The following is a 26,021-nucleotide window of genomic DNA, read 5'->3' as shown; positions in this document are numbered from 1 at the left end:
AGAAGTTCCTGGAGATCAGACTTTTTTCTTCCTTTGCAACAGAATCGAATCCTTTGGGTTGATGAGAACAACCTGACAGCTCATGTAGAGGCTGGCATAACAGGACAAGAGTTGGAAAGACAGGTATGTTATTTCTTTAAGATTTTTAAATGGCTGTGTCCCTCTGAATGAAGTACCTTTCACAAAACACTTTTCACTCACCTAATCTGTTCAGTTTCTGTTGTAGGTCAGGCATTGAACGAAACGCTAAGGACACAGTAGTGATTGAGACACTACTCTCTACCCTTAGGTAGCTTATATTAAGGCAGAAAGTTAGATACATATTAGAAAATTGGTGATTCAGAGTTAGAAATGCTATATGGAGGCTACATGAGTCATCAGAATGGGCCACATGGGAAGGAATTGAACAAGAAGATATCACAGAAGATGTGATGTTTAAAAATGAGACTTCAGAATGCATCACAGTTAACCAAAACCGGAGATGAGGTGGGAAGAACAGTCAGAGGAAAGAGTGTGTGCAGAGGTATTGCCATAGCTGCTGCTTTTGGGGAACTGCAGATACCTATGAATGGCTGAAGTCTAGTATGGGTGTTGGGAGAATACACATTCTTGTTGTTTTGTACATTGCCCTGGATTGGGCATATTGATGGTAAAGGATGAAGCCAGGAAAGCATGAAGAGTTTAGATCTAAAAGGGCCTTATAAAGTTCCTTGTAGAAGGTTAAATTTTACCTTTATCCTTAGCTAGTTCTTGGCTATGACTGGTGTGTGTTAGGGCCGGTTGACTGCTGCAGTAATTTAGGCAAGGACCGATTGCGATCTGAACTGAAGTACTGGGAGCAGAATGGAACAAACTGGACATGGAACTTTCATGTCTTGGTAAACTACATCAGCCAGGAAAATGTTGGTACTTGTATTTGGTATTTGTTGAACTTTTCAATGTACAATTTCATTAAAAGCTGTTCATCTCCTGAGTTATTGGAGCTCTTGGAGTATTTGTAGCACTTTTTGGGGCTCCTTTTCTTTCTTGAAAATTTATTGAAGTTGGCCTGTTCCTGACCAATTCTGGGTGAAAGATTATGTTTATTTTCTACTTAATGCAGAGAACTGGATAAAGATGAACATATTTGTTGAAGTAGTGTTAAAGACCTGTGGTCAGTCAAGGTTTTATAGAAGTCAGAATAAGGATTTACCTGCTCTGCCACAGCACTGGCCCCTGATATTCAGATTTTTAACCATTCTTCTTTTTTTTTTTTTTTTAAAGATTTATTTATTTATTTGAAAGTCATAGCTACACACAGAGAAAAGGAGAGGCAGAGAGAGCAAGGTCTTCCATCCAATGGTTCACTCCCCAGTTGGCTGCAGTGGCCAGAGCTGGGCTGATCAGGAGCCAGGAGCTTCTTTCAGGTCTCCCACGTAGGTGCAGGGGCCCAAGGACTTGGGCCGTCTTCTACTGCTTTCTCAGGCCATAGCAGAGAGCTAGATTGGAAATAGAGAAGCCGGGACTCGAATTGGTGCCCATATGGGATGCTGGTATTGCAGGTGGCAGCTTTACCCGCTATGCCACAGCACCAGCCCCTAACCCATTACTCTTAATATCATTTACCTAGTAGGAAGTTACATTTTTAACAAGGAAGTAGATTTAAATTAGTGTGGTAGGTAGAGCTCCTTAAGCATAGGAACATTTTTAGATCCTTGTTTTCATTGCTATACACAGTCCTGATACTTGGTAGCTACATGTGTTTTGGAAGAAGTAATGAAATAGCCTACCAGACATAAGAAGCAAATTAGGAGCATACTGGATACAGAATATACTGATAGAAATAATCTAAGTTTGTATTGAAAGATTGACTTCTTTGTAAGTCTCCGATGCAGGTGTAGAGGCCCAAGGACTTGGGCCATTCTCTGCTTTCCCAGGCACGTTAACAGGGAGCTGGATCAGAAGTGGACCAGCTGGGACTTAAACTGGCGCCTATATGGGATGCCAGCACTGCAGGCAGCAGCTTTACCTGCTCTGCCACAGCACTGGCCCCTGATATTCAGATTTTTAACCATTCTTCTTTTTTTTTTTTTTTTTTAAAGATTTATTTATTTATTTGAAAGTCATAGCTACACACAGAGAAAAGGAGAGGCAGAGAGAGCAAGGTCTTCCATCCAATGGTTCACTCCCCAGTTGGCTGCAGTGGCCAGAGCTGGGCTGATCAGGAGCCAGGAGCTTCTTTCAGGTCTCCCACGTAGGTGCAGGGGCCCAAGGACTTGGGCCGTCTTCTACTGCTTTCTCAGGCCATAGCAGAGAGCTAGATTGGAAATAGAGAAGCCGGGACTCGAATTGGTGCCCATATGGGATGCTGGTATTGCAGGTGGCAGCTTTACCCGCTATGCCACAGCACCAGCCCCTAACCCATTACTCTTAATATCATTTACCTAGTAGGAAGTTACATTTTTAACAAGGAAGTAGATTTAAATTAGTGTGGTAGGTAGAGCTCCTTAAGCATAGGAACATTTTTAGATCCTTGTTTTCATTGCTATACACAGTCCTGATACTTGGTAGCTACATGTGTTTTGGAAGAAGTAATGAAATAGCCTACCAGACATAAGAAGCAAATTAGGAGCATACTGGATACAGAATATACTGATAGAAATAATCTAAGTTTGTATTGAAAGATTGACTTCTTTGTAAGTAATGTGGAAGTTTTTTTTGAATCATATGAATATATGAAAATTCCTTCTTCAGTGCCAAATATATCTTGGGACTCAATGTATTTCTGTTTTTCTTCTAAATTCATAAAATTGAGTAGTAGCAGTCTTTTGAGAAGAAATAACATTAGTTTGTTTAGGGATGGAAATAGGACAGAAATACAACCTAACAGTCTGATAGACTTTAGATTGGTTAGCCATGGATTTAAACTACTTATTTGTGAGTGGGTATTAAATTCTTAAAATTAAATATATTGAATATTTAGTGAAAAAAACACTTATTATATAACAATTGATATCTTTCAAATCTTGTTTTCCTAGCAGCAAAATTTGAAAAGAAAAATAACTTGCAGTGATAATGTACAAAAACTAACAAATTATATTTCTTCTAACACACCGTTGAATTTTAGATTACAGCTTTTGTACTGTACTTAAATACACAGATACAAACATAGCTGACATATTCTACATCTCTGCATGGCTTGCTTGAAAAATAGAAGCAGTTGCTTAACTGGATGACTATCAAAATGGTCAACACAGATTGATGGGCTTGAGTGCAGTAGACAGTAGGTATGCAGATGGTGGCGTCTGTACCATTTGACAGGAGATGGCTGGGTCTTTAAAATGATTTCAGTGGGATGGCTTTGGTGTTGTTGCAGTAAAGGGCATCCATTCAACCTCAGGTGCTGTGCAGATGGCAAAGCCAAGCTAATATAGAAAAATGAGAAACAAGTGACTGTTTAATGTACAGGAATGCATGATCTGCATCACAAATAAATGGTGGTATTAAATGCAGGAAACCTAGCCAGATGGCTGTACATTAAAACACATGACTCCTTGAGAGAATTAAGTACAGGCAATTTGCTCGGATTTTCTGCAGGCCTGCTGCATATTATATTAGGGTAGGGAGACCAGGAGATTAAGTACTTTATTTATTGAAAGTGTTTAGGTGAAGTTGGCAGTTATTTAAGCATAATCTGATCTCTCTAGGTATTTTAATTGTTGGTGGGAAAAAAAAATAGAAGAGGGGACGGCAGGCATTAAAACAAAAAGATGTAACAAGTAAAATTGTCTAGTGAACCTGAGGAAAATACAATTGTGTTTTGGCCCACATTTTTCAGTTTTGTGAAGTTTGCCATTAGGCAGAATTTAAAGTATTTTTTTTTCTACACAGGTTTTCATTAATTCAAATACCAGTGAAATATGCAAATCTAAAAGTGAGAAGAGTTAATGTGTTGAGCTCTGTGTGAAAAGGGACCATTTTCCTTAGTAAAATGTTGCATTTTTGTTTTTTAGCTTAAGGAAAGTGGTTATTGTACGGGTCACGAACCAGATTCTCTGGAATTTAGCACTGTGGGAGGATGGATTTCAACTCGGGCATCAGGCATGAAGAAGAATATCTATGGCAACATTGAGGACCTGGTAAATTGCTTTCTAGTTATTATATAATAATTGATTTATGTGTAAAGATTAATATAGTATGATTAAAGGCTTCTAAAAATTAAGAATTGGATGATAGACCTACCTAAAATTATACCCCTTTTATTATAGTGAAATTAAATATATATAAAGATGCAATTAAGATACATAAGTATAGATGTTATTTAAGGATATCCCTTTTCAGGTGATTAATGTTTAAGTTTTGTGGCTGTTTTACAGTATCCAACTTACAAACTACACAAATACTATTTTACAAGTCTTGTGAAAACCTAGTCTTCAACTTTACCAAAATTTTTGTTGATACATTTAGGTGATCTCATTATTGATACTTTGTTGCTTTATGTGATTTTACATTTATTTTTCTGAAAAAAGATTTTTCTGTAGACAGGGAGCTTAATTGAAATTATTCTGCTAAATAATGAAATAAAGTGTAATATTTTTATGCACACCATTTTGTTTTAGCTGATCTGCTGCCATTTCAGTGGGAGTTAGCATGGTAATTGTGCAGCTGTGGACACACTAATTAGGAATTAGGTTGCACTTGTTCCATTTGCAGCCTTTCCAGTGATTAGTTGTGTGACCCTGTGCAAACTGAGTTATCTTTCTAGACTTTAGGTCTTCTCATCTGTAAAAATAGAATAATGATACTTGCTGCAGAGTTGTTGTTCTGAGGAAAGGACGGAATGCAAACTCAGCAGTGTTTCTGGACTATAGCAGATATTTCATAAATATTAGTCCCTTATTGCCCATATTTTGATAATAGTTGAAAAGAATTTAATTTATGAAACTACTAAAGTGATGTTCCTATGATTGTTTATCTTTGCTTTTCAAATCTAAAATTTTATCCTTTTCATCAACACCTGATTGGAATATAAAATCTTTTTAAAAAATTTCTTTGTGGTTAACACAAAATATTTAAGATTTTTATTCATATTGTGAATATTTTTAAATGCTTATCTTGCTGTGTTCATTTTCTTTTCCCAAGTACATCTTTGAAAATCAAACTTTTCTTTTTGTAATTAAAATAACCTAAATTCAATTTTAGGGGAGAATAGTGGATCCTTTTGCTATTGGGATTATAAGAACTTTATCAGAGTTAGGCAAATATTTGATAGACTGCTACATTTAGTACTGCTAAAGCATGCAATGTATCTTAATCATTTCTTGGAGATATTTAAAGTTACAGATTATCAAGTGTATGTCATGATGTAATTATTTTCATTAGCAATTATTTAGCACATTTTATTTTAACTTCTTTGCAACAGTGTCCTCTGAAACTGTCTTAATGTATTTTACTTGCTTTTATAAGAACTTCACTGAAGTTGATATTCTTTTAATCCATGTAGTTGCAGTAAAATATTAATCTTTTGAGTGTTTATATAGTTCTTTAATATTAATATACATTTTAAGTAATATATACTAATATATGTATTAAAAGATACTAATGCATTATTTTATTGTTTGAAAAAGCTAAAAATTCAGAAGTCTTGAGTGCTCTCTAGTACAATGGGATAAACTTTCATCTTAAATTCTGATCCTCACTTATTTTTATGGTCATTTAAAGGAATTTTAACTACAGTCCACCTCAAATACTCAAGTATTTCTTAACTTAATGAATATCTCTTCATCAAAGGATTTCCTGAGCATTTGTGATTATACTTTGTTATGCTAGTGTTAAGGGGCTACAACTCAAAGCCGTTAAATAACCCATGCTGCCATGAAAGGAGACTTCCTGTACTTTTTCATAATGAAGCACTGTTAGAAGAAAAGAAACTGAAATCTATGACAGAATCAAAATAAAGATCCTGAATCTTCACAAAAGGAAACAAAGGGTGATATAGTGAGCAATTAATTTAAAATTTTTTTCTGAAGAAAATGCTTCTTTTAAAAATTATAACTGTAATTCAATTTAAGCAATTAGAAAAAAAAACTTTTTTATTTTAAAAATTTTATTTTATTTTAAAAATTATACATATACATACAATTATATGTTGAATATCCCTTATCTGAAGTACTTAGAAACCAAATTGTTTTGAAATTTTTAGGAGCGGAGTTTGGAATACTTGCATATATATAATAAGATATCCTGGTGATGAAACTCAAGTCTAAACACAAAATTGGTTTATGTTTTATATACTTTGTATACATAGCCTGAAGTAATCTTATGAAATGTTTTTAGTGCACCATGATCCATCACATAAGTTCAAATGTAGCATTTTCTACTTGTTGCATTCAATCGATACTCAAAATGTTTAGACTTTTTGGATTAGGGATACTCAATTGGTATTAAAAAAGCCATGTGTTCTCTCTCTCTCTCTCTCTATATATATATATATATATATGTGTGTGTGTGTGTATATATATATGATCATATCTAATTTTCTTTATAATTTTTCTTCCAGGCCTTTTTCTAGGCATACCACAAATACATATGAAAATCTAGTTTTTAATATAAAAAAGAGGATCATACTGTGTTTAATGTGCTCTTTAAATTTATCAGTATATTAAAATGTAAATCATTATAGGTTTGTACTAGAATTTTAAAACTTTTTTTTTTTTTAAGATTTAGTTATTTTATTTGAAAGGCAGAGTTAGAGAAAGAGAGCGAGAAAGAGAGAGATATGTTCCATCTGCTGGTTCACTCCCCAAATGGCTGCAACAGCCAGGTCTGGGCCTGGTAAAGCCAGAAGTCTGGAACTCTATCCAGGTCTCCCACATGGGTGCAGGGGCCCATGTACTTGGGCCATCCTCTGCTGCTTTCCCAGGCATGTTAGCAGAGAGCTGAATCAGAAATGGAACAGCTGGGACTTGATCTGGCGCCCATATGGAATGCCAGCATCACAGGTGGCGGTGTAACCTGTACACCGTAACACCAGCTCCTCTTTTTCTTTTCTTTTTTCCCTTTTCCCTTTTCTTTCTTTCTTTCTTTCTTTCTTTCTTTCTTTCTTTCTTTCTTTCTTTCTTTCTTTCTTTCTTTCTTTCTTTCTTTCTCTCTTTCTCTCTTTCTCTCTTTCTCTCTTTCTCTCTTTCTCTCTTTCTCTCTTTCTCTCTTTCTCTCTTTCTCTCTTTCTCTCTTTCTCTCTCTCTCTCTCTTTCTCTCTTTCTCTCTTTCTCTCTTTCTCTCTTTCTCTCTTTCTCTCTTTCTCTCTTTCTCTCTCTCTTTCTCTCTCTCTTTCTCTCTCTCTTTCTCTCTCTCTTTCTCTCTCTCTTTCTCTCTCTCTTTCTCTCTCTCTTTCTCTCTCTCTTTCTCTCTCTCTTTCTCTCTCTCTTTCTCTCTCTCTTTCTCTCTCTCTTTCTCTCTCTCTTTCTCTCTCTCTTTCTCTCTTTCTTTCTCTCTTTCTTTCTCTCTTTCTTTCTCTTTCTTTCTCTTTCTTTCTCTTTCTTTCTCTTTCTTTCTCTCTTTCCCTCTCTCTCTTTCCCTCTCTCTCTTTCCCTCTCTCTCTCTCTCTCTCTTTCTTTCTTTCGTTCTTTCAGATCTATTTATTTATTTGAAAGGCAGAATGAGAGAGAAAGTGAGGTCTTCTATCTGCTGGTTCATTCACTGAAAGACTGTAATGGCAGGGGCTGATTCAGGAGGAAGCTGGGAGCCTGGAACACCATCTGGGTCTCCCACTTGTGTGGCAGGAACCCAAGTACTTGGATCATCTTTTGCTGCCTCCTCAGGCACGTTATCAGGGAACTGGATCGGAAGTGGAGCAGATGGGACTTGAACCTTAGCTCCTATACAGAATGCCAGCATTGTAGGCAGCTGCTTGGCTCATTACACCACTGGCCCCTATTTCTTTTTAACTGATAACAAAACTGTACATGTTTATCAGTACCATATGATGTCTCTGTTTATGTATATATTGTATAACGTTCAGATCCTCAAACATTTATCATTTCTTATGATGAAAACATTCAAAATTGTCTCTTTGAACTCTTTTTTTTTAAAGATTATTTATTTATTTGAGAGGCAGAACTACAGACAGAGAAGGAGAGACAGAAAGGTCTTCCATCCATTGGCTTACTCTCCAAATGGCCACAATGGGCAGAACCAAGCCAATCTGAGGCCAGGAGCCAGGAGCTTCCTCCCGGTTTCCATGCAGGTGCAGGGACCCAAGCACTTGGGCCATCTTCCACAGCCTTGCCAGACCATTAGCAGAAAGCTGGATTGGAAGAGAAGCAGCTGGGACTAGAACCAGTGCCCATATGGGATGCTGGTGCTGCAGATGGAGGTTTAGCCTACTATGCCACAACACTCGCCCCTGAGCCTTTTTTTTAATAGAGTACATTATTATCTCTATTCACCTGACTACACAGAACTTCTCTTAACTATAACTTAATACTCATTAATCAACTTTTTCCCATTCCTCCATCCCCTTGCATAATCATTTTGAAAAGTTTACTTATATATTTATTTGAAAAATAGAGACAGAGATCTCCTATCTTCTGGTTCACTTCTTACATGCCTGCAACTATGGGACTGGAAAGGCCAAAGCTAGTAACCAGAAATTCAGTCTGGGTCTCTTATGAGGGTGACAGGGACCTAGCTGCTTGAGCCATCACCTGCTTCCTCCCAGGGTATGCATTAACAGGAAACTGGAATCAGGAGCGGAATCAGGAGCAGAGTCTGGACTTGAACCCAAACAGTCTGACGTGGGATTTGGGCATCCCAAGTGATGTCTTAGCTGCTATGCCAACTGCCTGCCACTCCACCATAGTTTTTAAAGAATTCATATGATTCTTGTATTGAAAATTGTGGTTTATTAAACTTTTTAAATGGGTATTTAAATTATTCTTGATTTCAAAATTACAGAAAGCAAAGGGGAAAGTGTCCTCTTGTAACTTTTTTGTCATACATCTTTAATTATTTTCTATGGGTAAACTCCTAGATTTATATATTTTAAAGTCTTTGGATTTGTACAGTCAAATTGCCTTGTAAAAACCTTGAACCAATTGGTACTATGAGGCTATCTATATATTTTATTGGACTTATATTTTTGTCTTTTAGTTTTGAATTTCTTTAATTGCTAGTGAATGTAAATGTCCTTACTGGCAACTTTTAAATGTCATCATTGACAAGTATTTTTCTTATCTTGTGAATTGCTTATTGATGATCTCTGTTCATTTTCTTCTATAAGGAATAGACTTATTTGTCAAAAATCTATTCTAAAAACACGTTAGATTTTTACCTAGCCATTTCTGATTCAGACCTTAGGAATCTGTTTCTTGCAGTGGTCCTTCTTCTCTAGTTTGTTTACTTACTTCAACTACTCTTCAACTTAGTTATTACTTCTACCTCTTTATTCCATTTTTGACCTGTTCACAGTTAACATTTCATTCTTTTCATTCATTTTTACTAGTGTCATTGAAGAGAGGGTAAGGCAAGAATAAAATTTTTTCTTATAACTCTAAACACCTAGGATATTGCCTAGTATAATAGTGTTTCATAAATATTGTTAAACAAGTCAAAGAGTGAGGATGTTAAAATGTGATCATTGATTATATTTTGAGTCCTTTAGTTCTTTGCCATATGGATAACCCTGGACTAAATTTGATGTAAAGAAATATGTTTTTCCATTCTTTCGATGATGAATGTATCTAAAGCAGTTCAAATCAAGAGATGTACAATCTTAGAATGATTTTTTCCTTTTATAAGGTTGTGTACAAATTTGGCTTACGTCAAAGATTGCTAAGAACTTATGATTCAAAAAGGCATCACAATTTATTACTTAATCCAATATTTTAAAAGTAACGTTTTACATAAATATATGTGAATGTGTGTACATACACAGACACACAGATTCATTGACAGATGTCTAGAATTTATATCGTGTATTGTATTAAACAGGTGGTTCATATAAAAATGGTAACACCTAGAGGTACAATAGAAAAAAGCTGTCAAGGACCTCGTATGTCAACAGGCCCTGATATCCATCACTTCATCATGGGATCTGAAGGTAAATATAACTGCAAATTTACTATGAAAAATACAGGTCAGTGACTCACTTTTGTGAAAATCTGTGATATTTTGGTATCAGATCTTTGAAAGAAAAACATGTTCTATATATTTAAGGATTAGTGAATTTTAAGAGTTTAATTTAGTACTTCATACAGTTTTTATTATAACATTTTATTAAACTTCCTCTTTTTGGTTTTCCATATTTCAAGAGACAACTTGGTCTTTTAAACGTTTTCTGTTAGAGTTTTTAATTAATTTTTAGAAAAGTGGTTATAAGGTCTTAAAGAGGTTTGCTTTGACATTTTGTATTCTTTAATCTTGTTAGAATTATCAGGTGAAAGAACTGAATAAAGTATTTATTGTCTTTCTAAAATTACTATTTGACTTTTGAAAGAAATAGATTTAACATTTTACTGATTCACGTATCTGTTAGTCTTTTGATTTTTCACTATGCATGCAGTATCCTTTTCTTGGTTAGTAAATATTAGATTAATTGGAATGTAGTTCTTCATTTCATTGTAAACATTTAAATTATTCACAAATCAAAAGAAAATTAGCTTTCTCCCTTCTGTTTTGGCACAAAATGACTTATATAAGCATGGTGAATTATAGGATAAGATGAACATGGGCTGTTTTCAATTTTTAGAATGGAAGAAGGATATCCTTTAAATTCAGTGAAATAAGGTAAATTGAAATAAGAAGGTGTTTCTAAATTCGCAGAGGAACTCATTACTTTAGAAGGTGGTCCAATTTGAAAAAAAGATAGATTTTGGAGAATTTTAGCTACATTCATGAATAAATAAACTAAGATTTTTAGGGCATAAGTTCTGATCCTTAACAGTAACGCCAAAAAAGAAGAAAATAAACTGTACAGTTCAGTGATGCGATAGAAGTCAGCTGTTGGGCTGATGACCTGTGGTGTAGCCTAGGTCTTTTTTATGATGATCAATGATAACCAGTAACAAACCTTTATCATGACCTCTCACCAATTTATTCAGTTTATTTCTTTTTTGATCAGCATACTCTTCTTTAAAAAAAAATCACAAGAATCCTTTTAATAATAAAAATGAAATGGTAAATTGTTTTAGGGCAATATAGTTCTGTAGTAAATATTATTCTGGAACTTGTATTAATGTATCATCTAAAAGTTACCTTAATAACTTTTTGTCATCAGTTGTGAAATTAAATACAAATAGGTATTAAAACTCATACTTTAAAAGTTTTATTTTGCTTGAAAAACAGAGGTCTCCCATCCACTGGTTCACTCCTGAAATGCCTGCAATAACCAGTTCTGGGCCAGGCTAGAGCCAGGAGCTGGGAAGTCAGTCTGTGTCTTCCCCAAGCACTTGAGCCATTACCTGCTGTGTCCCAGGATACACATTAGCAGGAAGCTGGAATTGGAAGTAGAGCCAGCTCTTAAACCCAGGCACTCTTGTATGGAATGCAGGTGTCTTAAGTGGTGTCTTAACTGCTTCTCCAAATGCCTGTCCCCTTAATTCATATTTTAAAAAATTATTTATTTGAGAGAGAGTGCACATGTTTTCTGCCATCCATTAATTCACGCTGTAGATGCCCACAGTGCCTGGGGCTGGGCTAGAATGAAAACTGGGAGCTGGGAACTCACTTCAGGTTTCCAACATGGATGGCCAGTACCCAACTACTTGAATCTGACTACTGCTTCCCAGGGTTTGCATTATCAGGAAGCCGAAGTCAGGATCTGGAGCTGGTATCAAACTCAGGTACTCTAATATGGAATGTGGGCATCTTAACTGGTAGGCTAAATTGTGACCCTGGAACTCATACTTTTAAATTATTGCATTGATGCCTTTATATTTGGAGTCCACTCTATAAGTATCAATTATCTCTTGAAGTAATTACATCAAACTTTTTTATCTACTGTCAATTAGTATTTTACAAATTCTGATTGCTGTGTGCTGTGCTAGCACACTTAAGGACACAGTAATAAACCATTATACTATAGTATGATCAATTATGTTATTGAAATAAATGCAGGAAAAAATATAGAAAAGATCAGGTCAATAGATCCTAAAGAAAGATTTCCCCAAGAGGCCATACTTAAAGTGGTTTGTGAAAGTTAATAAGGAGAAAATAATTCCAGATTAAGTGCAGGAAGGAGTGCAGGGACTTTTCCTGCAGAATGAACAGCAGTGTGCAGGCTTAGAAATGAGAAACAGTATTGTCTGTCTTATCATGAAGCTGCCAGTTTTCAGTGTCATGAATGTAAGGTTTAATTGTGCAGTGGAGCAGGCAGTAGGTCTAGGGGCAGAGTGATAAAGGAGGTAATTTGGTCTTTCATCCTTTTAAAATAGTTTCTCTTTTATCTGAAAGACTGGTTACCTCTATCAATAACCAACTGTTATGTGAATTTAAGAAAGATACTTATTATAAATAAAGCCAAAAAAGTATGATTTATAATAAATTAACATACTGTGCTAACTTACATAATTAAATGAGATTTTGTTAATATGCATGCAAAGTGGTATACTATGAACCATGAAGTCTGTCAGATCTGGATTTCTATCCTGGTTCTCCTACGTATATTTCTGTGACTTTGTGTAAGTGAGGAAATTTTGTATGCCCAGTGTCCTAAACTGTTAATGGAAGTAATGAAGTACCTAACTCCCAAAACGTGTTGTGAAGACCAAATGAGATTATGCTAAGCAGTTTATAACTCTGTCTTAAATACTCACCAGGTGTTAATTTTATTGCTATTGTTGTAGCTGTTATTTGGTATTGACCTGTACAGCCTATGGTCCTTCACCTCCATTTTAACTTGCTTTCATTTTAGATGCCATAACATATTCAGTGTAATGAAAACTGCAATATTTGAAGCATTTGAAATTCTGTATATGTAATTTACTGATTTGCTCTTTTATTTGAAAAAACAGTTAAAAGTATACCTTTTTAAGCCCATGATCCCTTGATTTTGTCATTACTGTATAGTTAAATAGATGTGATACTTAGAACCAGTTCTTTATTTTTTTTTTAAGCTTGAAAGGTCTTTTTTTTTGCAATTTTTTAAAGATTTATTTATTTATTTGAAAGTCATAGTTACGCAGAGAAAGGACAAAGAGGGAGAGGTCCTCCATCTGCTGGTTCACTCCCCAATTGGCCATAACAGCCGGAACTGTACTTATCCAAAGCCAGGAGCCAGGAGCTTCTTCCAGTTCTCCCATGCAGGTGCAGAGGCCCAGGGACTTGGGTCATCTTCTGCTGCTTTCCCAGGCCATAGCAGAGAGCTGGATCAGAAGTGGAATAGCTGGGACTCGATCTGGTGACCATATGGGATGCTGGCACTGGAGGCCACGGCTTTACCTGCTACACCACAGTGCTGGCCCCAGAACCAGTTCTTTGGTAAAGTTTTACCAGTAATCTTTTAGTTAAACAAAAATCATCTTTTGGTAGATTTCTTAGGATAGGCACATTTGAAAGTTCTTGAGTTCTGGAAAACTCAACTGTTTTTTTCTGTGACTTTAATACTTGAAGGACAACTTGAGTGGATATACCTTTGGGTTGTACTTCCTTTCCTTAAATTCTTGAAAATGCTGCACCACTGTTAGTTTGCTTTTGTATATTGTTTTAAAAAAATATGATCCTCATAGTGTAACCCACTTGCCTCTGTAGACTGTTTTCTCTTTTTGCCTGGAAGCCCTTTGTAGTTTCTTTTTCTCTCTCTCTGTATTGTTAAAGTCTTGTACTTGTGCCACTTAGAGTTCATTGCCCTGGATCATTTGGCTTGGGTACCCAGTGAACCCTATGTAGATTCCAATGTTATTTTATTTCTGGGAAGTTTTTCTGAGTTGTAACATTGAATCTTTTTATTTTTAAATTAATTATTTTTATTTGGAGACAGAGACAGAGACAAAGAGGCACACAGAGAGAGCTCCCATTCACTGGTTTACTTCCCAAATGCTGGCAAAGCTGAGGTTGAGCCAGGCCGAATCTATGAGCCAGGCTCTGTCACTTGGGTCACAGAGACCTAACTACTTGAGTCATTGCTTGATGACATTAGCAGCAAGGAGAGACATTGGGATTAGAGTCATAACTTAACTCCAAAGGCTTCCTTAACCAGAGGCTTGACCCCTAGGACGATATGCCTGCCCCACCTATTTCTTTTTCTTTCTTTGCAGCAATCTAGGATCTATAGTACTGTGTTTAAAAAAAAAAAAAAGGCTAGATCTGGTGTAGTGGTGTTATTGGGTAAAGCTGCCACCTGTGATGCCAGCATCCCATATGGGCGCTGGTTCAAGTCATGGCTGCCCCACTTCCGATCCAGCTCTCTGCTATAGCCAGGAAAAACAGTAGAAGATGGCCCAAGTCCTTGGGCCCCAGCACCCATATGAGAGACCTGGAAGAAGCTCCAGGCTCCTGGCTTTGGTTTAGTTTGGCTCCGATTGTTGTGGCTGTTTGGGGAGTGAACCAGTGGGTGGAAGTCCTCCCTGTTTCTCTCTGCTTCTGCCTCTCTATAACTCTGCCTTTTAAATAAAAAAAAAATAAAAAAAAAAATAAATAAAAAAGTAGCAGGGGTCGGCGCTATGGCTCACTTGGTTAATCCTCCGCCTGCGGCGCTGGCATACCATATAGGCACTGGTTCTGGTCCCGGTTGCTCCTCTTCCAGTCCAGCTTTCTGCTGTGGCCCGGGAGGGCAATAGAGGATGGCCCAAGTGCTTGGGCCCCTGCCCCCACGTGGGAGACCAGGAGGAAGCACCTGGCTCCTGGTTTCTGATCGGCGCAGCACCAGCCATAGCAGCCATTTGGGGAGTGAACCAGTGGAAGGAAGACCTTTCTCTCTGTCTCTCTCTCTCACTGTCTATAACTCTATCTGTCAAATAAAAAAAAAATAGCAGTGGTAAGAACCTGATTTTTTTAAAAAATATTTTTAAAAAATGTATTTTCATTTATTTGAAAGAGAAAGAGAGATCCACTAGTTCACTCCCCAAATGCCCACAGCATGTGAGACTGAGCCAGGCTGAAGCCAGGAGCCTAGATTTCAATCCAGGTCTTCACATGGGTGGCAGGGACTCAAATACTTGAGGCATCACTTGCTGCTTCCCAGTGCGTACATTAGAAGAAAGCTTTATAAGAAGTGGAGGCTGAACTCAAACGTAGATACTCCAAAATTGATTTGCAGGTGTCTTTAATCACTGTTCTAAACACCTGCCCTTTTTTTTTTTTTTTTTTTTTTTTTTTTATTTTTTTTTTTTTATTTTTTTTTTATTTTTTGACAGGCAGAGTGGACAGTGAGAGAGAGAGAGACAGAGAGAAAGGTCTTCCTTTGCCGTTGGTTCACCCTCCAATGGCCGCCGCGGCCTGCGCGCTGCGGCCGGCGCACCGCGCTGATCCGATGGCAGGAGCCAGGAGCCAGGTGCTTTTCCTGGTCTCCCATGGGGTGCAGGGCCCAAGCACCTGGGCCATCCTCCACTGCACTCCCTGGCCACAGCAGAGGGCTGGCCTGGAAGAGGGGCAACCGGGACAGAATCCGGCGCCCCGACCGGGACTAGAACCCGGTGTGCCGGCGCCGCTAGGCGGAGGATTAGCCTAGTGAGCCGCGGCGCCGGCCAACACCTGCCCTTTAAGCTGGTGTTTTTGCTTGTTTTGTTTTGTTTTTTATTTTTCTTCTTCATGGACATTGGTTATACATCTTTAACTTCCTTTGCTTGTTTTCTATTGCAGCTACGTTTTCCTCTGACCTTCTTACTTCATTATCATTTTCCTACCCTTTTCAATGCCCTTTATTATATTTTCTTTGACTCCATTCTCTGTTCCTTTTTGGGTACCTTATAACTTAGGCTTCCGTTTATTTCCCCCAAGATTTATTTATTTGAAAGGCAGAATGATAGAAGGAGAGAGACGGAAAAATAGAGATCTTCTATCCTTCCACTGGTTAGCTTTCCAAATGACTGCAGCAGCCCAGGGTTGAGCTAGGCCAATACCAGAATCCAGAAACTCCATCCAGATCTCTCATTGAGTGGTAGGGCCCCAAGTACTTGGGCCATCTTCCACTGCTTTCCCAGACATGTTAGCAGGGAGCTGAATTGGAAATGGAGCAGCGGGGACTTGAACTGACACTCTGATATGTGGTGAGACTTAACCCACTGCATAACAACGCTGGTCCCTCAACTTTTTTTTATATGCTTTTTTTTTGTTCTTTTTGTTTCCTGAGTTTAGTAATGTGTTTTATTTGATTTCTTCTTTTTGGTCCATTAATATTTTTCATTTTGGAAAAAAATTAAATTTAGTTTTATTTTATTTGAAAGGCAGAGACAGACATCTTCTATGTGCTGTTTCACTTCCCAGGTGTCCACAATAGCCAGGCCTGGGCCAGGCTGAAGCCAGGAGTTTTATCTCCCATATGAGTGGCAAGGGCCCAAGTACTTGAGCCATCATCTGCTTTCTCCAATGCACGTTAGCAGGAAACTAGACCAGAAGCAGAGTAGCTTGGACTTGAACCAGGCACTTCGATATGGGGTGCAGGTGTTCCAAATGGCAACTTAACTGCTATGCCAAATACCTGCTCTAATGTTTCCAGTTTTGGTATTTCTGATTCATGATATGTTTTTCATATCCCCAATTGCTTGTTTGATGGTATTTAATTTAGTTTGAAATATTTTGTTTACAGTTTTTTTCAGGATCACAGTTGTTTTGGAGGAGAATTTTCACCAACAGTGATGTTTTATTTGCATTTTCCAACAGTTTTTTTTTCCCCTTAAGTGTATTTGGCCTGAGGGTGATTTTATCTATACTTCCTCCAAGTCTTCTGTTACTCTCACTTTTTTCTGATACAGTCTTTTAAACTTCTGCTTATTCACTTTCCACTTACACAACCTTGTTGCAGCTGGAAGGCTGCAGGATGTCTGTTGGAATTTTTTTCTTTTTATTTCTGATTAGAGGTAATTTGAAGATGACAGTGTTTTTTGTCTCCTCGTAATACTGAAGTTATAGGTCCTTTGTAGCTTTATTTTCCTTGTTGATTTTTCTTATGTTTGATGTTCCAGAGTGTAACATTTACATCTTGCCTATCAAAACAGCTTCAGATTTATAGTAATTTAATTACTATATTTAATTACTAGAAATGTTTCTCCTCTGTGGTTCTGTTCCTTTCCCCCTATTTTATGATATTATTGTTATACATATTACCTATGTGAATGTCACAAACCCATCATTGCATTGTTGTAGTCATTATTTTATATAATGTTGTACATCTTTTAACGAATCTGTCAGAAGAAAAGGAAAGGAAATTCTTAGACATTTTGTTATATTAACCATCTTATTTATGCTCTCTGGTTCTCTTCATTTGTTCTTGTTGATTCAAGTTACTATCTGGAATCATATGTAGCCCGATAGAGCTTTGCTTCCACTTACCTCCTTTGAGCTGTTATTGGTTGATAGTTTAAAAAAATACATATATTCAGTTTTATACCATTGCCTTTTTTTTAAGATTTATTTATTTATTTGAAAATCAGAGTTACATAGAAAGAGAAGGAGAGGCAGAGAGAGAGAGAGAGGTCTTCCATCCACTGGTTCACTCCTCAGTTGGCCGCAACAGATGGAGCTTTGCCAATCTGAAGCCAGGAGCCAGGAGCTTCTTCAGGTCTCCCACACCGGTGCAGGGGCTCAAGGACTTGGGCCATCCTCTACTGCTTTCCCAGGCCATAGCAGAGAGCTGGAGCAGCCGTGATTCAAACCAGTGTCCATATGGGATGCCAGCACTGCAGGCGGTGACTTTACCGGCTACGCCACAACGCCGGCCCCACCATTGCTTTTTAAATTAAGTATGAGAAGAAAGAAGAAAACACATATATACTGTCTTTTTTGTAATTACAGTTTCCTTTTCTGGTACTCTTTGTGTGTATGTGTGTGTTAATTTGAATTACTGACTGGGACTGGAAATCATCTGCTTTCCCGTTGAAGAACTTCCTTTTGGGTGAGGTTGGCATTGTGTTGCAGTGGGTAAAGCTGCTGGCTGCAATGCCAGTATCCTATAGAGATATCAGTTCTTGTCCCAGCTAGACCATTTTTAGTCCAGCTCCTTGCTAATAGCCTGGGAAAAGCAGTGGAAGATGGCTCAAGTGCTTGGGCCCCCTGCCACCCACATGGGAGACCCAGATGAAACTCCTGGCTCCTGGCTTTGGCCTAGCCCAGCTCTGGCCATTGCAGCCCTCTGGGAAGTGAACCAATGGATGGAGGATCAATCTCTCTATCTCTCCTTCTCTCTCTGTAACTCTTTCAAATAAATAAATAAATAAGAACTTCTTCTGGTATTGATTGTAAGCCTAGTCTTTCAGCAACAAAACATCTCCAGTTGTGTTCATCTAGGAATATCTTTATTTTGTTTTGATTTTTGAAATATAGCTTTGCTGGATGTAGAATTCTTAGTTGACTGGTCTTTTTCTGTGAGTACTTTGAATATGTTATGCCACCAGTTTTCTGGCTTCCATTGTTTCTGCTGGTAAGTCAGCTGTTAACTTTACAAGGTTACTCCTGTAATTGATGAGTCCTTTTTCTCTTGCTGCTTTTAACATTTTCTTCCTGTCTTACTTTCAGCATTTTTACTATGATGTGTCTGTTTGAGGGTATCTTTGTGTTGATCCCACCTAGAATTTGTTGAGTTCCCTTGATGTATAGGTTAGTATTTTTCAATACATTTGGGACATTTTCAGCCATCTTTTTCTGCTTCATTCTCTCTTCTTTTCCCAAGTCTCCAGTTGTAGAGTTACTGATGTGAATAAGGGTTTCCCACATTTCTTTGAAGCCCTTTTTGTTTTTGTTTTTTCTTTTTATTTATGTATTTGAAAAGTAGAGTGATGGAGGTAGAGGTAGAGAGAGAGAGAGAGGATCTTCCATCTACTGGTTCACTCCCCAAATGGCTGCAATAGCTGGGACTGGACCAGGCCAAAGTCAGGAGCCTGGAGCTCCATCTGGGTCTCTGGACATGGGTTGCATGGACCCAAGTACTTGGTTTCCCAGGTGCATTAGCAGGGAACTGGATTGGAAGCTGAGCAAGTGGGATTCAAACCAGCACTGCAACATGGGGTGCTGGTGTTGCAGATGGCAGTTTAGCTCACTGCGCCAGAGCACTGGTCCCTGGTTTACTAAATATTGCATAATTGCTATTAATTTTGTTCATATTATTACATAATTTCTGTCAACCTCAACTTTGTTTTTCTGTCTTTGCCAAATCACATCTGCTGTTGAATAGCCCTTACGTTAATTTTCACTTCATTTATTAGTGTTCTATTAAAAATTTTCCATTTGATTCTTTTTAATAGTCTTTAATTTTTGAATGATGGTTTATGACTGTCTCTTGTATACTTTTATAATGGCTGCTTTGGAGTCTGTTGAATAACAACTGCTACCTATTCACTGTCACAGGCAGTTTTCATTTTCCTCTCAGTATATGGGTCATATTTTCTTGTTTTGTTGCATATAGAATATTTTTTGCTTTTGGAAAGTAAATGTTTTAGATAGTATATTATATTATTTTGTGTAATGCCTCTACCCTCACCTCAGAATTTGATACTGTTATTTGCTTGTTTGTTTAGGGAATGGCTGTATTGTTTTCATGAGGTCTGTTTCCTCCCACTTAACCCCTGTGTGGTGTTAACCCTTTGACACTGCTTCTTTGAGGGTGCAGCTGTGGGCTTGCTCACAGTCCCTATGATGACAGTATGACAGTTTGTCAGGTCTCTGTGACTCTTTCCCTCACCATACCTCAGTGGTAAAGGCCACTGATTGCAGATTGGTTGGTGTTTTCAGCGATGCTCTGGGGCATAAATTGCTTCACTGACTCTTTGAATCAACTTGTGGCTTCTCAGAATGGATAGTTATTGCGGTTAGTATTGGAGGTTTCTTGGAGAGCCCAGGAAAGTCCTCCCCTGTGTCTCTTGTCTCAGGCAATCTAGACAACTTGCAGTTTAGCTTATATAGCTGATGAACCTACCTGCATCTTCCCAGTTACCTTATTACCTCGTTTTCCACTGTTTTTCAGTGTCCTTAGGCTTGATCTTCTTCATGTTCTATTGCAAATAAAGTTACTTCCTTTGGAAAGAGATAGAAGCTATTTGTCTTATAGTCTGTTTCTCCTTCCAGGCAAAATCTTTGAATTTTGGCTCTGGACTTGGGGTGGGAATGGTTGCATGCTTCTCTGAGTGACACCCTTTCTTTAGGAGCTGAGTTCTGGGGGTAAGGGGAGAATTAACATAGGCCGTCTGGGTTTATTTATTCTGTCAAGAAACCAACCCTTCCCAAGCCAGGGAAAAGATGATGGGGACTTTAGAGTTACTGTGCCATGCTTAAGATAAAGTCTTTGTCCCACCAGTTGGGCCTGGGAGCAAGAAGTGACCTCTGCCTTTCACTGTACTTGCTGGGAACTTAGCCTCAGGAAGAAGGTAGCTAAGGTCCAGGTGTTAATATGGAGTAGAATCAAAGATTTTTTTTCTCAAATTATAGAAGTCTAGGTATCTGAGAATATCCAAGATAAAATAAACTATGTCCACTTAAAAACTTGTATATTTATAGCAGCATTATTCATAATAGCCAAAAAGTAGAAACTTAAGTGTTCATTAACTGATGAATAAGCAAAATGAGGTACACCATCAAATGATATAATGTTTGCCAATTAAAAAGTAGTTAGATACCAATTCATGATACAACATAAGTGACCCTTGAAAACATGGTAAATTAAAGACATCAATCACAGGCCACATATTGTGAGAGTCCCTTTATAAATAATAAGCATATGGAGCCGGCACTGTGGCGTAGCAGGTAAAGCCGCTGCCTGCAGTCCTGACATCCCATATAAGTGCCTGTTCGAGACCCGGCTGCTCCACTTCCCATCCAGCTCTCTGCTATGACCTGGGAAAGCAGTATAAGATGGCCCAAGGCCTTGGGCCCCTGTACCCATGTGAGCCAAAGAAGCTGTTGGATCCTGGCTTTGGATCGGCGCAGCTCCAGCCATTGCAGTCATCTGGGGAATGAACCAGCAGATGGAAGACCTCTCTCTCTCTCTCTCTGCTTCTCCTTCTCTCTCTGTGTAACTCTTTCAAATAAATAAATAAATCTTAAAGAGTAAGCATTTGTCTATTAACAGAAAGATTTGTGCTTGCTTAGGGGTAGAATGTTGAGGTAGAAATGAGGACTGATTAGTGGGTATGGGATTCTTTGGTGGAGTAATGAAAATGATCTAAAATTGTAGTGATGTTGTATAAATCTGTGTATTGAGTTTTGTATTTGAAATTGGGGATCATTGTCTGTAATTATATTTTGATAAAGATAATAAAACAAAAGGGAAAGTTTAGTCACTTTTTCTTTTAAATTTTAGATATATCTATTTCATATTAAAATGTTAATCAGGTCAAACTTGCAAAACTGTTATGATCATACAAGTCTTAAGAGGGTCGTATTTTATAATCTAAGTAGGTTATCATGTGTTTCAGGTAGTGAATATATTAAGATCTAGTGTAGTATAATGTATTTTTTGTGGGTTCAGTAGGTTTTAATCTTATATGTTGAGAGGTGGTTTTTTTAAAAAATAAATTATTTTTAAAGGCTTTATTTATTTATTTGAAAGAGTTACAGAGAGGCAGAGGCAGAGAGAGAGAGAAAGAGAGGTCTTCCATCTACTGGTTCACTCCCTGAATGGCGGCAACAGCCAGAGCTGCGCTGATCCATAGCCAGAGCCAGGAGCTTCCTCCAAGTCTCCCATGTGAGTGCAGGGGTCCAAGGCCTTGGACCATCTTCCACTGCTTTCCCAGGCCATAGCAGAGAGTTGGATCAGAAGTGGAGCAGCCAGGTCTTGAACTGGTGCCCATATGGGATGCTGGCACTGCAGGCAGCAGCTTTACCTGCTACACCATAGTGCTGGCCCCATCAAGTTGTTTTTAGTGTATTAGACATTTTTGGAAGATTTGTTCTTGTATTACATAGTTAAATTACACTGTTCCAAAGATTTTTCATGTTCTTTACTCTTTTTTAAATGATTCTGAGAAAGTTTACTAATAGCATTATTAATTGTCGGCATTTGCATATCACAGATCACCAATTTGAAAAACTTGGCTTTGTGAATATAATCCTTTTTGTCTCGTCTGTTCAAATATTTTTACCATAGATGTTTATACCACATGATTGTTTCTTTTTTTCCTCTCTGATTAATGGCCAACTCTGCCCTATAATAAAGAAAGGAACATTTGTTTCATTGCCATCCTCTGGTGCTCTGTATTTATGATAACCATTTTATTTCTGAATATGTGTTTCTTATATCAGTAATGTCTTTGTCCTTTGTATTAATTCTTAGGAGAAAAGGCAAGATAATATTTCTTCAAATATTTTCTACCTTAATTTCTCAGAAGGTTAGCCTCTTGTGTCCCAGTAAATTGTGGATTTTTTTTGTTTTATGGAAGTAATTTTAAGTTTTTTATTTTTAAATATTTTAATTGTACATATTTATGTATTACATTGATAATTTGATACATGTATATAATTGTAATAACCTAAATCTAATCTGGGTAGTTAACATTACCATCTCCTTCAACACTTAACATTTTTTTTTAACTAATGCTTAGTAATTTTAAATATTTATGAAGTATAGTGTGAGGGCCGGCACTGTAGCGTAGTAGGTGAAGCCACCGCCTGCGGTGCTGGCATCTCATATGGGCGTCAGTTCAAGACCTGGCTGCTCCACTTCCAGTCCAGCTCTCTGCTATGGCCTGGGAAAGCAGTACAAGATGGCCCAAGTCTTTGGCACCCTGCACCTGTGTGGGAGACCTGGAAGAAGCTCCTGGCTCCTGGCTTCAGATTGACACAGCTCCATCTGTTGCAGCCAACTGGGGAGTAAACCAGCGGATAGAAGACCTCTCTTTCTCTTTCTCTCTCTCTCTGCCTCTCCTTCTCTCTCTGTGTAACTCTTTCATACAAATAAATAAATCTTTAATATAGTGTGATATTTCAATAAATGTATACAATGTATATTTATAAAATTGGAGTGTAAATTTTTCTATCTCCCTGTCATTTTTTTTTTTATTTTGGAGCTTTGATCTTCTCACTTGTATTAATTTATAAAGCATATAAAAGGTAATTGTATATTATAGTTACCCCACCATGATATAGAATGGTAGAATTTATTCCTTCTAACTGTAGCTGTGTTTCGGTACCTAATATCAGTCTCCCTCTCTCCTGTTAGTCTTAGTTATCACTATTCTATGTACAGATGAACTATTTTTTTTTAGCTTCTACATATGAAAGAGAACTTGTAGTATTTGTCTTTCTGTGACACAGTGTCTTCTCTATTCATTTTGATGCAAAAGATAAGCTATAATTCTTTTTTATGGATAAATCATGCTCCTTTATGTATATATACACCATGTTTTCTTTATTTTTTCAACTACTGATGGGCACCTAGGTAGATTCCATATTTTAGCTATGATTGAATAGTGTAGTAACAAATATGGGGGTGCAAGTATCTCTTTGATCTGCTGAGTTCATTTCCTTTGGCTATATGTACCTATACCTAGAAGTGGGATGCTTGTATCGTATGATTAGATATATTTTTAGTTTTTCAAGGAACTGCTGTCTTTTTTTTTTTTTTTTTTTTTTTTGACAGGCAGAGTGGACAGTGACAGAGAGAGAGACAGAGAGAAAGGTCTTCCTTTGCCGTTGGTTCACTCTCCAATGGCCGCTGAGGCTGGTGCACTGCGGCCGGCGTACCGCGCTGATCTGAAGGCAGGAGCCAGGTACTTATCCTGGTCTCCCATGGGATGCAGGACCCAAGGACTTGGGCCATCCTCCACTGCACACCCAGGCCACAGCAGAGAGCTGGCCTGGAAGAGGGGCAACCGGGACAGAATCCGGGACCCCGACCGGGACTAGAACCCGGTGTGCCGGCGCCACAAGGCAGAGGATTAGCCCATTGATCCACGGCGCCGGCTCGGAACTGCTGTCTTAATTTACATTCCTACCAATAGCATAGAAGGGTTCCCTTTTTTCATATCCTCTCAATTTTTTCTTTTTGATCATAGCTTTTTTTTCTTTTCTTTTAAGAATTACTTACTTTTGGGGCCGATGCTGCAGCGTGGCAGGTAAAGCCACTGCTGCAGTGCCGCATCCCGTATGGGTGCTTGTTCGAGTCCCAGCTGCTCCACTTCTGATCCAGCTTTCTGCTATGGCCTGGGAAAGCAGTAGAAGTTGTCCCAAGTCCTTGGGCCCCTGGCACGCATATAGGAGACCCAGAAAAAGCTCCTGGCTCCTGGCTTCAGATCAGCACACCTTTGGCTGTTACAACTATTTGGGGAGTGAATCAGTGGATGGAAGATCTCCCTCTTTCTGCTCTGCCTATCAAATAAATAAATAAGTCTTTAAAAAAAGAGAGAAAGAGCACAGATAGAAATCTTTCATCCACTGGTTCACTTCCCAAATAGCCACAACAGCCAGGTGTGGGTGGGCTGAAGCCAGGAACCTGAACTCCATCCTGGTGTGCTATGTGGGTAGCAGGGACCCAGATACTTGGGCCAACTTCTGCTGCTTTACCATGTACATTAGCAGGAAGCTGGATTAGAAGCAGAATAGCTGGGAGTCAACTGGAACTCCAATGTGGTATGCTGCACTTAACCTGCTGTACCACAACAATGGCTACTGGTCATGGGCAATCTAGTTGGAGCAAAATGATACCTTATTGTGTTTTGATTTGTATTTCCCTAATTCTAATGATGTTGAGCATTTTTTCATAAATTTGTTGATAATTTGGATTTGTTCTTTTAGGAAGTGTATATTTGTATCATTTGTCCCCAATAAGTTATTTACATAGTTAAAAATAGGCACAAATATCAAAATATACTTTTGTCTAAAAATATGAGATTTAAAATCTCAAGTTTTTTCTTTTATTAAGTTGTAATTCTTGAAAGCCACGTAGAAGTCTTTGAGAAAGGTTACTTTAAAATGTTTTAAAATATTTATATATAGCTGAGAAAAACATCCCAAACACATTTTTTATCATAAAATATTGTTTTCCCAAAAAGACTTGAGTAGTCATTATTTCTCGAATAGAGGAGCTTAAATAGATTTAAGTATGAGTAATAGAGTAAATTAATGGGATAAATAGATTAAATAAGTTCAAAAGCAACTTTAAAAATTACTGTGCTGCCATCTCACTAGTCCAAGTGATCAATTTCAGTTCATAATGGATCATAATGATAGGTCTGAGAGTGAAAGAGATAAACATAAACAAGACTAGTGTCTGCTAATTCTAACTGATAGAATAAAAAAGGGAGAGAACAATCCAACGTGGGAAGCAGGATACACAGTAGACTCATAGAATGGCAGATGTCCTAAACAGCACTCTGGCCTCAGAATTAACCCCTCAAGGCATTCAGATCTGGCTGAAGAGCCCATGAGAGTATTTTAGGCATGGAAAGCCAAGACACTCTGACAAAAAAAAAAAAAAAAAAAAAAAAAAAAAAAAAAAAAAAAGCCTAAATGACCTAAATGAAAGATCTCTGCAAGTGAGATCCCAGTGGAAAGAATGGGCCATCAAAGAAGGAGGTACCTTTCTCTGAAGGGAGGAGAGAACTTCCACTTTGACTATGAACCCTGTCTGAATAAGATCGGAGTCAGCAAACTCAAAATGCTTCCATAGCCTTGGCAACTCATGACTAGAGCCTAGGGTGATTACTGACACCATAAACAAGAGTGTCAATTTGTTAAGTCAACAACAGGAGTCACTGTGTACTTACTCCTCATGTAGGATCTCTGTCCTTAATGTGTTGTTCAATGTGAATTAATGCTATAACTAGTACTGAAACAGTATTTTACACTTTGTGTTTCTGTGTGGGTGCAAACTGATGAAATCTTTACTTAATGTATGCTAAATTGATCTCCTGTATATAAAGAGAATTGAAAATGAATCTTGATGTGAATGGAATGGGAGAGGG

At 37.8% G+C, this 26,021-nt stretch overlaps 1 protein-coding gene across 7 annotated transcripts in view; it reads left to right on the top strand.

Moving 5' to 3' along the window:
- The window catches only part of AGPS (alkylglycerone phosphate synthase), a 137,295-nt gene that overhangs the window by 50,344 nt on the left and 60,930 nt on the right, over positions 1 to 26,021 (top strand). For all 7 annotated transcript variants that reach the window (XM_002712307.6, XM_070070624.2, XM_089328102.1 and 4 more), the window contains exons 8-10: positions 43 to 123; positions 3,993 to 4,118; positions 9,970 to 10,078. In XM_002712307.6, coding sequence (XP_002712353.3) covers positions 43 to 123; positions 3,993 to 4,118; positions 9,970 to 10,078 — 316 coding nt within the window. The remainder of the gene's footprint in view (positions 1 to 42; positions 124 to 3,992; positions 4,119 to 9,969; positions 10,079 to 26,021) is intronic.

This window comes from Oryctolagus cuniculus, chromosome 3, assembly GCF_051225735.1.
Source record: "Oryctolagus cuniculus isolate XC-2025 breed Fujian yellow rabbit chromosome 3, ASM5122573v1, whole genome shotgun sequence".
NCBI lineage: Eukaryota > Metazoa > Chordata > Mammalia > Lagomorpha > Leporidae > Oryctolagus > Oryctolagus cuniculus.
Note: the sequence above shows the minus strand (reverse complement) of the source record. Positions and strands in the feature narration are given on the sequence as shown.